The 11,576-nt window shown below is 31.8% G+C and overlaps 1 protein-coding gene across 2 annotated transcripts; it reads left to right on the forward strand.

Moving 5' to 3' along the window:
- Positions 1–7,192: 7,192 nt before the first annotated feature.
- On the forward strand, positions 7,193–11,209 carry LOC143579786 (dammarenediol II synthase-like). 2 transcript variants are annotated; one of them, XM_077062989.1, is made up of 14 exons: positions 7,193–7,570; positions 7,767–7,955; positions 8,156–8,245; positions 8,351–8,545; positions 8,621–8,705; positions 8,784–8,950; positions 9,076–9,264; positions 9,358–9,714; positions 9,834–9,992; positions 10,108–10,154; positions 10,233–10,376; positions 10,461–10,719; positions 10,799–10,882; positions 10,949–11,209. In XM_077062989.1, the coding sequence occupies exons 1-14, from the start codon at positions 7,367–7,369 to the stop codon at positions 11,105–11,107; spliced, it is 2,328 nt and encodes a 775-aa protein (XP_076919104.1). In that variant the 5' UTR covers positions 7,193–7,366; the 3' UTR covers positions 11,108–11,209. The 2 variants fall into 2 exon arrangements, with proteins under 2 accessions (XP_076919104.1, XP_076919105.1); XM_077062990.1 differs by having other exon boundaries at positions 10,962–11,209.
- The last annotated feature ends 367 nt before the right edge of the window (positions 11,210–11,576 follow it).

Raw genomic sequence — 11,576 nt, forward strand, 5'->3', positions numbered from 1 at the left:
ATATTGTAATGCTGGTGCAGTAGCCACCTTTAGATTTGTTGAAACTGAAGCAGCATTACTAATTGCTTGCTGCAGGAACAGTTTATAAATGAAACTGGATGAGGTTTCAAACTTCGAAGTAAGGGTGAGCAACATGTTATATATAATATTCAAAGTCTTAAATTTTTATGTTATAAACCTTTTGGCTTTACATGTTCAAATTACTTTTTATAATTGTATTAAGTAAAGGTTATCGACATGGAGTGCATGATCCGTTGTCGAGAGAAATGTCAGTGGGATACTATCAGACTATGAAATCAGTCATGGGACCGCAGCTTTGCTTCACTGCTCCATATCGTCTAGCCAGAAGATGATCTATGCATAGTAAGACTATGACATCAATTGTGTTACTGATTATGCTTTACTTTCGGTGAAGCATACTGCAAACACCCAAATATATAAGGCTATGTGTAGTGAAAGACTACATGGAGGATTTTTAACACGTGGCCAAGGAGGCGAAATGTAGCCCACATAAATAATATAATATTATTACACACACACAAGCAGACGATATGTATTTGCCCCCCACCCCCCCCCCCCAATCGCTCATTTGTAGCCCGGGGGCGGTGTTGTAGCCCCATATCGCCCAAAAGCTCCACCTACACATACTCTAATGCAGACATCTAGTTTATTTTTATGTAGTATCGTATTTTTTTTAATAATGCAATATATATATTTTTAATATATTTCAGACACTAGTTTCATATTTTTAAAACTATTTAATTAATATTAGTCTTTATATTTTAAAAATGTTTAGGGATTCACACCAAAGTGTTTGTAGCCTAATGATATCAACATGTTTTATTGAGACGGAAACTTTTGAAATAAGGGTTCAAATTTTACAATGGACAAATTCGGTGCCACCAATCCGTGGCTAAATTAATTCAAAGGGAGAAAATGATGACTCTTTAAGATCGTCATGAATGTAGCAGTTAAGTATATATCATAGTACCATATTAGCATTTATTTGGGTTAGGAGTATGTTGTGTTGTAAGCACCACACCATCATAATCCGTGCTCCAACCTGACCCCTCCACATGGAGAACAAACAATGCAAACGTGTCGTCCATTCGCCCATAAGATTAGTTATCAATGGGTATATGAAATTGTCCCAAAATAAATACCAATAATATTCAACTTTTAAGGAAACTCAAATCGTTGTTTGATTTGCTGAAGACATAAATATCAAACTTAAACTTGTAATATCAAATTTTAATTTCTGTCTAACTTTGTCTTATTAATATTATTATTTATTATTTAATAGTTTGGTGTATTATTATAATACATTTTTATATCTTATAGCATCTCCAATGGTGCACACGTGATACTGATTGAATTTCAAACACATGTTACAACTTACGAAACTACTTCCCATGTTCAAGTGGTTTGTATTTCCCCCATTAGTTTGTGAGCAACTACAACAACAGACGTGTAATAGAAGGCCCGTTCACATTAATTCTATATTAAATAAAACGAAAAGCAGGTTACGAGGTGACGTTTTGAAACAAGAACATGTAATAATCATTGTAGGAGAAATACAAGTTTTTGTAGGTTGGTTTAAAATCTGATGTGATATATTGAGTTGCTGTTTGAAATAAAAACAAATGTGTTGCACTAGTGGATGCTCTTGGTTTTAGTTCCGGCTAGTTATAGCTTTAAACCAGAGAAACATACAAACATGGATTTTGTTTTTAAATTAAATGATCAAAATGTTTTTAAACACACAAACATGGATTTTGTTGAGAGATATTAACGTTTTTTATTATCATTAATTGATTAGCTTCATTATTCTTTTCATTGCAATGCTACTATACTATTAAAACAAATTAGTTTGTCTCCACATGGCCTTTTCCTATTGGACGATTTCCATATCTTCCAAATATAACTACCACTTCTCTATTTTTCTTACCAATTAAATAATTCAAAAATACTGATAATTAAAATAGTTATGTAACCATGAAAGAGAAACCCGGTTTCCAATTTTGTTTTCTTTCATCTTCAATTCAATACACGCATTCTTTCATACCAAACCTTTTAACCTAATCCACCAAAGCCTCCATTCAATCGGTCATTATTGTATATCAATCGGATAATGATTTCGTTATGTTCTTCATATAAAATCGAAACCGGATATCGGATTATAAATTGGGCAAGTGACGGTATTGGATAATAACGATTGCTTTGATTCGATCCTGGAAACGATTTCAGAAGATCCATGGCGATTGTTACTCAGATCTCCACATCGATGGTTAGTATTTTACATTGTTAGGTTTGTATCTTCACATCGATAGTTAGTATTACATTAACATATTAACCTAGGTTATTATTTTACATTCTTAGCTTACTATGTTTAATGTTTAATTGATATGTTTCCTATGGTTAATGGTTAATGTTTAATGTAAATTTTTTTTAACTTATAGTTTAGATTGTTAACCTAGGTTAGTATTTTACATTCTTAGGTTATCAGGTTGAATTGTTAATTGTTTATGTAAATTTATATGTTTTCCTCTGTTAATGTTTAATGTTTACTGTTTAATGTCTAATGTTAAAAAAATTAAATTATGATATTTCTTATATTTTGAATGTAATTGTTATGATGGCATGTTTCCTAATAAATTATGGTATTTCTTAGTATTTTAATTGTTTAATGTGTAACTGTTTTCAAATTTGATTAACAGTAATTGCTTTTTATTAAATCATATCATTACTATAAGTTTACAACTTTTTACGGATTTGAATTTGAATTCAAATTCAACTTAGTTTGTTTAATTTTGTAAACATGAATCGTCCATTTTATTTAATTGATTCATATTGATATGTTTCCTATGTTTATTTCGGGCAATTATGGTATTTGTTAAATATTCAATTTTTAATGTGTAACTGATTCTAAAATCAACTTAATATGTCTAATTTTGTAAACATGAATTATAATATCATTTCATTCGTATGCTATGAGTTATGACTTATTATTGATATTGTGTTATTAATCAACCCCTAATTAGAATCGGTTATTACTTTCAAATTAAATAAATATGAATTATCAATTACATTTTTGAAATCCCTAATTCTATTCCATAAATTTACTATAATTACACCTTTCCTTTTAATCTAACAATTCAAATTTTGAAACAGAATATGTTCATCTATAAATACTACAAAACCGAATAAAGAAAATCTCACATTTCTCACTTCCTTCCTGAACATTCATATTTGTGTCATTCTCAAGGTTTTTTACAAATTATAAATATGAGTTATTGAATCTTTAATCTTTGCTTTAATCTTAATTTTTCTGACACAACAACATGGAAGCATTAAACATTACCATGTTCAAGGATTTGGATGTTTCCAACAACGACTGTGTACTGAAGGTTCGTATTCTCAGACTATGACGTTTGAAGGACAACAATAAAACTGGAGATGATTGGTCCATTGAAATGATTTTACAAGATGAGATGGTATTATTCTATACAAATATATTTGTTTTTAGTAAAAAAATTTTCCTCCTCATTTTATATATTTAATAACTAACATTGTTTGTGGTATTAATAATGTAACAGGGTGACAGGATGCAAGCATATGTAAGGAAAGCTTGCATACCGAAACATAATCAACTGATTGGCCATAAGGCCAATCCGTATCATTTTGCATCCATGGGTGTTATACTGTTTCTTTATCGTCTTTTGCGTTTATCTCAACTTTATGGATTTCAATGTTTAGGTAATAACATAACCTTAGACTGTTTAACAACATATGTATTAAATATGGTATGCTTAAGTTTGTATGCTTTATCTTGATGGTGAATGCAAAAAGTTATTTTTGGTATTATTAAAAGGTTACTCTAATACTGTCTTTCACAATTCTATACATATACATGTAATTAAATATATATGTAACTAACTACAGCAGTACTAATGTTACATAACAATAAACATTAATCATACATGACACTATGTAATTTACTTATTCACTATTTTTGAAGACTAATAGCATACATAAGTTAACTAATCATAATATTCCTATGATTTATTGCTTTCTTTAAAATTTACTTATTAACGGAATCTCTATATGTTAGTTTAGAATGTTGAACATTAAAATCAATGCTTTCAAAAATAATATTATATTTAAGCATATTTAATCTTTCAATTTAAGATTCAATAGTAAGTTATCATTTATTAATTTACTTGGTCAATATGTATATGTATATGTTAGTCAATTAGTATTCGATTTATAGGTTCACATATGGAAGTTTGTTGTAGTAAATTATCATATAATTTTAGAATTTAACTATTTCTTAATTTTGATAGTTACATATAATTTGTAACTCATAATCACTTAAAATTGGAAGAAATTTATCAATAAATGTAGATTGTCATATTTGTTTACATTTTCACATATAATTAATTAAAATTGTAACAAATTCATCAATCAATGTAAATTCACCCAAGTTTTACGTTAACATTATGAAAAATAGATTGTGTTTTGAATTTAAATTTTATGATAATTATTTTTTGGTTATTTATTATCAACTATGCTTTTATTTTTCATATATTAATGTTACCAAAAATATCGGTCATTCTTTGATATTCATAGTAAATATATTTACTAATTAATTTTCATTTCTACTCAAAATTATACAAAATGCACTATATATTATATTGATTTGGTTAAACAAATTACACAATCATAATGATCATTTGTAACGACAAACTTATGTTATGCCAAATCAAATCCAAAAAAACATTTCTTAACAAATGGAATGAATATTTCTATAGAAGAAACATAATTTATGGCAACCAACTAGCCTGATCTTCTCTTAAAATACTTTTACTATAAACTTCCACACCTAAACTTCAAGCCTATATATTGATTACATGAGGTTATACAATATCAATATGTCACTCTTAAACTGCCACTCCTAATACTTGGTCGGTTATGCACTCTCAGATTCAATAATTTAGATGTGTTGATAACATTTTAAGATGAATGATATTATAAGTTTCAAGGTATGTACGATTTGTTTGAACATTAAGATACTTTGTATAATCAATATAATAATACGTCATCCTGAATAACCTTTTTTTCTTCATGATAAAAGATTTCTATATGTTTTACATGTTAATCATATGGTTTTTTATTTATATTTTAGATGTCTTCAAGATCCAAGAGACGCACTAATTCTCAATCATCATCTTCCAATAAGAGGAATAATACAAATGGTTAGTGAGTTGATGCACTTAATTTAAGATTACTCTATAAATAGTATGTTATAATAATTTTGTTTGCAAAACATGCAGTGCCAACGTCTAGACAACCATTGCGTATCATATCCAATGGTAATAATTTTTTTATAAACTATTAAATTATTTGAAAATTTTAATATTTTAGGACCGTCCGTTTTTATTCAATATTTTAGGATTTTTTTTGCGTAATAGTCATTAAAGAATTTAACTAAATATAACAAACTTTACTATAAAACGATTTTATTTTTTACCTATTTATGGTTTATTATATTCTATACATTATTTTATTCTAATAACAAAAACCAATGTAGTTACTTGTCCATTGACATCGTCTAAAATTATAATTTTCAGTTGTTGTTGTTTAACGATTTATACATTTCCACCCGTGTCGTACACGGGTCAATAACCTAGTCTCTATATATAAAAGACATCTTCTTTTTAGTTATTCACCTTTTTGAATCCTTAGTCCTTACCAAAAGAAATGAAAACAACAGCCAAGACGAGTCACGTGTGTGTGTGTATATATATAGGTATTGGATCATCAGGGGCTGACTTACATGAGAGGGAGGGGGTAGCAACTATTCCGGCGAAGTGAAAATTTTTAACTTTTTTTTCACGTTTTATGTATTTCGTTGCCCCTGAAATTATATTATGTTACCCCTAAAAATTTTTAAAACCTTTCAAGTTCAAAGAAAACCTGCATTTAGCTTGAAATCCATGGAGTATGGATATCTTGGAAGAGAGAGAAAGGGAAGTGGAGAAGATAAGAACTTGGGTTTACTAAAATAAATTAAAAGCAAATTTATAATTACCCCCCTTCTAGTTGAACACAATTATAAATATTACCCTTTAGTTTAATTTGAATTTTATATCACCTTATAATTAAGCATTTCACATTAGTTATTTAACAAATATTTTAGTTAAATTGAACAGATAAATATAATATGTTTAAATGATATGATTTTTTGTTAGATTTGTTAACTAATTTATAATTTTTTTTTATTTGTTATTTTTGGTTTACAATTGTCTTTTATATTATTATTTAATTAAATATTATGTTTATCAATATTTTTGTTGAGTAAACTTAAAAATCACTCAATAACAATATACGTTTGATATGATCAAAAGATATCAATAAAATCATTGAATTAGTAAGTTAATAAGTTCGAATAATTTTACAAAATATCGTTAAGCTAACAAGTTTGGGTTATTTTGGGGCGACCCATTATAGGCGAACTTGCTAACTTGTTTTGATCCACCATTGCAAACGGGTTAATCGGGTGGCGATATGCTTGTAACACGAAGTCGGGCCTAAGACACGCCAGACGCGTAACCAAACACTTGTGTGAGCAAAATGCTATACTAGGCTCCATTACACGCGAAACGCGTAATCAGGACATCTTTAACGTGAAACTGGTAAAAAAAATTCTTAATGTACGATAATTTTTTTTACGTTACCCCAAAATTATTCTCTAGATCCGCCATTGTGGATCATTTCAGAAGTTTTTTTACAGCGAGAAGTGAAGGTGTAACTCTATTAATCGCTAATTTCACTCCCTTTCTTATGTGTAGGTGCGTTGTGTAGGTGCATATGTATGTGTGTAGATATGTATGTTTGTATATGTGTATGTATGTTTGTATGTGTGTAGGTACATAAGTTTGAATGTGGCTCGGTACATTTATATGTTTGTAAGTAGGTTTGAATGTGTAATTAAGACAAAAATACAACCGACCTACATATATGTATGTAACATCATATGAAAGAGAGTGAAATTAGGAATTAATGGAGTTATACCTCCACTTCTCGCTATTCTCGCTGTAATATCACTTCTCGCAATATATTTCGCAATATATCATGTAACATCAGTCAACTTTAACTTAACTCTAAAAGATAATAAAGGACTTAAATATTTAGACCTTTTGAAATGCCATCTATGGAGAGATATAAATGGGGTAGCAATATTCGTTATTGAACGGACAAGATATGAATATGAGGAAGCCCGACCCATATGAAGACCCGCTTATTATATATATATATACATGCTAGACAATAGATACTAATACATCAACCACTTTTTGAAAGAGTTATGTGGAAGTTAAAGATAGCACAAGGGAGCAACCCTTACTTATATACCACCAACAATTTTGTTGGTAGGCAAATTTGGGAATTTGATCCGGATGCCGGAACTCCAGATGAACGACAAGAAGTTGAAGATGCCCGTGAACGTTATAGAAACAATAGGAGATCAGAAGGCTTCCATCCATGCGGTGATTTGTTTATGCGGATGCAGGTTAGTTTGGACCATATGGAAATCGAAAGATTGCTAATATTTTGTGATAAATAAGTGTTTGGTACGTTTAGTTTGATAAGTTTCTTAAACAGAAGCAGTTGAAGTACACACTAAGGTGGCAAAAGGAAAAAGAAAAAAGAACACATAACATAAATGAGATAACTATGTTAGGTGATGTGTTTTATATGATATGCAGTTGATCAAGGAAAATGGAGTTGATTTATTGAGCATACCGCCGGTTAGGTTAGAAGAGGGTGAGGAAGTGAATTATGAAACTGTGACGATGACAGTGAAGAAAGCAGTTAGATTAAACCGTGCGATTCAAGCTAAAGATGGTCATTGGCCGGCAGAAAATTCTGGCCCTATGTTTTTCACTCCTCCCCTAGTAAGTTCAATCTTTTGTTAAGTAGCAAGAATATAAAAACCTGTTTGGATTATGTGTGAATAAGAGAGATGCATAGATGTTAGAGAGACACGACCAACAATTAAATTTGGACTCAAGGCGGTATACGTTTGTGAAACCGTATAATATATGTGACAATATATATGGAATATGGACCCAAACAATATATATTCAATTTGCAGCTTATTGCAATGTATATCAGTGGAGCTATCAACACGCATTTGACCAAACATCATAAGACCGAAATGATACGCTATATCTATAACCATCAAGTAAGAACCATCTCCTAGACAAATGCATCTTAAAATTACTTACTAGTGATCAGACAAATATCCTAACCTTTTCTTTTTTTTTTTTTTGTTAAATTTCATTGTCAGAATGACGATGGAGGGTGGGGATTTTATATCGAAGGACACAGCACCATGTTCAGGTCTGCATTAAGCTACATAGCCCTAAGGTTGCTAGGAGAAGGACCATATGATGGAAATGGTGTGGTGGACCGAGGCAGAAAGTGGATACTAGACCATGGTGGTGCAGCCACAATTCCCTCATGGGGCAAAACTTATCTCTCAGTAAACATCTTATAAAATTTGACATAGTAAACGGTACGAGTCTTTTAAAGTTATCATTAATACCTTTGTGTGCAGGTGCTTGGTGTATACGAATGGGAAGGGTGCAACCCACTTCCACCGGAATTTTGGCTTTTCCCTGAAGCTTTACCATTTCATCCAGGTATATACATATGTAAGAAGCTCTTGGATACGCGATATTGAATGAAAGATATGTCACTATTTTTCTTCTGTGATACAGCAAAAATGTGGTGTTATTGCCGGACAACTTATATGCCTATGTCATACTTGTACGGGAGAAAATTCCATGGTCCGATCACTGATCTTGTTTTGCAACTTCGCCAAGAAATCCATCCTATCCCGTATCATGACATAAACTGGAATAAGCAGCGCCATAACTGTTGCAAGGTTGTTAGAAGCACATTTTATAAAGTTTTCATGAAAAGTTTTTTTTTTTATTTTCATTTTATAAAACTGCAGTAGTAGTTTTGACAAATTTATGCTCAAATATGTGTGCTTATAACCAAGTGCAGGAGGATCTGTATTATCCTCACTCAGTAGTCCAAGATCTGTTATGGGACAGTCTTCATTACTTAAGTGAGCCCGTCCTCAAGTACTGGCCGTTCACCAAGCTAAGAGAAAGAGGTCTCAAAAGAGCGGTTGAGCTAATGCGATATGGTGCCCAAGAGAGCAGATATATTACCATTGGATGTGTAGAAAAGGTACTAAAAGATGACTTGTTTTAAGTCAAGAGCTATTACCCAACCGCCCCGACCGATCCACCTATACTAACTCGATTTTGTTATTCAATTCAGAGCTTGCAAATGATGTGTTGGTGGGCTGAAAACCCGAATGGGGATGAGTTCAAGCACCACCTTGCTAGAGTGCCTGATTATTTATGGCTAGCAGAAGATGGGATGAAAATGCAGAGTTTCGGGAGTCAAACGTGGGACTGCACACTTGCAACTCAAGCAATAATAGCTACTGATATGGTTGAAGAATACGGTGATTCGTTAAAAAAAGCCCATTTTTATATCAAAGAGTCTCAAATCAAACAAAACCCTTCTGGAAATTTTAGTAAAATGTGTCGGCAGTTTACTAAAGGGGCGTGGACTTTCTCGGACCAAGATCAAGGTTGGGTTGTCTCAGATTGCACAGCTGAAGCATTAAAGGTGATGCAATGACAAGTTTATAATCACAATCTTAATGTTTTTCTTAATATTTGGGAAATGATTGCTTCTTAATATAATCGCAATCTTAAATGTTTTTCTTAATAACTATTCTCCTGTAGTGTCTTCTGTTACTATCTAAAATGCCCGAGGAAATCTCCGGAGAAAAAGTAAACGATGAGCGGTTATATGAGGCTGTAAATGTCCTTCTATACATGCAGAGTCCTATAACTGGAGGTTCTGCTATTTGGGAGCCACCCGTCCCACAACCATATTTACAGGTGAATATAAAATATCAAGAATATCAATCTTCTGAAAAATATTAGTTTTTTTTTTCGGTATTCTTTTAGAGAAAATCGACGCTGAATGTATCTTCTATGCCTAACTTTTCTGCAGGTGTTGAATCCTTCAGAAATTTTTGCAGACATTGTTGTTGAGAAAGAGTAAGTAACCACTCACTAACAGAAATGCTTGAGAGATAATAGATACTAATATTTTCTTATTTGGGGTGATTTAATTAGGCATGTTGAGTGCACAGGATCAATTATCCAAGCCCTTTTAGCCTTTAACCAGTTGCATCCAGGGCACCGGGCTAAAGAAATAGAAGTTTCAGTTGCAAAAGCCGTTTGCTTTTTGGAGGGAAAACAGCTGAATGATGGTTCATGGTAAGCTAATTACCTCGGTCCTCCACGCAACTATTAAAAGATAAAAACACAAATAGTATAATGAAAATATATAAAATTGGACAGGTATGGTTATTGGGGAATATGCTTTCTCTATGGCACATTTTTTGCACTAGGAGGCTTAATCTCTGCTGGAAAAACATATAACAACAGTAACGCAGTTCGTAAAGCAGTTGAGTTCTTCCTATCGAAACAAAATGAAGAGGGTGGATGGGGGGAGAGTTACAAGTCTTGTCCTGGCGAGGTATATACACCGTTGGCTGCAAATCGGACGAACCTAGTTCAAACATCATGGGCTATGCTTGGTCTTATGTTAGGCGGACAGGTTAGTTTTTCAGTAACCAGTCAAGCTCATCATTTTTACTTTCAACACATATATACATGTTCTTTCATTATCATACTAGGCCGAAAGAGACCCAACGCCCTTGCATAAAGCAGCAAAAATATTAATCAATGCACAGTTGGATAATGGAGATTTTTCTCAACAGGTTACAAGACTCAAAGCCCTTTCCTTTTTTCTAACATTTAGCTAATCATTTTTATTTACATCTAAGATAAATTTTGCAGGAGATCGCGGGTGTATACATGAAGAACTGCATGTTACATTACGCAGAATACAGGAACATCTTTCCACTTTGGGCACTTGGGGAATATCGCAAACGAGTTTGGATCAAGTAAACTTATATATATATATTGAAGTAATCAAAATATAGAAAACATGTGTAGATGATAAGTCATTGGTCATGTATATTAAACTCTGGTGTCTATGTGTTACTCTTCTATGCTAGTGTAACTAAAACAAAGGTTGTACTTTGTATTATATTATATATTGACTATATCATTAAAATGAATACACAATCATATTATCCATCATCTTATCTTAATGTGGTTTCACAAATCGTCATTGCGAACCTGAATTGTTGAATCTGATCAACATAAACTGAGTCAAGATGATCGAGCTGAGATTTGATTGAAGAAATGATAAAATAAAATAAAATAAAAATAAACGCGCTTTAATGGTATATGTACACAATCTTTTGTTGGTGTTGGATTTTCAACACTGAACACGCCATTAAGTTGCGGTTAAAGCTAGAAATGAAAACAAAGAAATTTGGCGGCATTTTAAATTATATGAAATGTCAAGTGGTGAGGAATGAGCTCGATGCAAGAATGTGATGCGTC

The sequence above is a fragment of the Bidens hawaiensis genome, unplaced genomic scaffold (genome assembly GCF_021521415.1).
Source record: "Bidens hawaiensis isolate Kalapana, Puna unplaced genomic scaffold, B.hawaiensis_p1.1 tig00029951_1, whole genome shotgun sequence".
In the NCBI taxonomy this organism is placed as follows: domain Eukaryota; kingdom Viridiplantae; phylum Streptophyta; class Magnoliopsida; order Asterales; family Asteraceae; genus Bidens; species Bidens hawaiensis.

Bases quoted from the DNA above. Each gene is read 5' to 3' on its own strand.
- LOC143579786 (XM_077062989.1), top strand. From the start codon at position 7,367: ATGTGGAAGTTAAAGATAGCACAAGGGAGCAACCCTTACTTATATACC. The intron at 8,706-8,783 runs GTATATACATAT...TCTGTGATACAG, and splicing joins AGCTTTACCATTTCATCCAG to CAAAAATGTGGTGTTATTGC. The intron at 10,720-10,798 runs GTTAGTTTTTCA...TTATCATACTAG, and splicing joins GTCTTATGTTAGGCGGACAG to GCCGAAAGAGACCCAACGCC.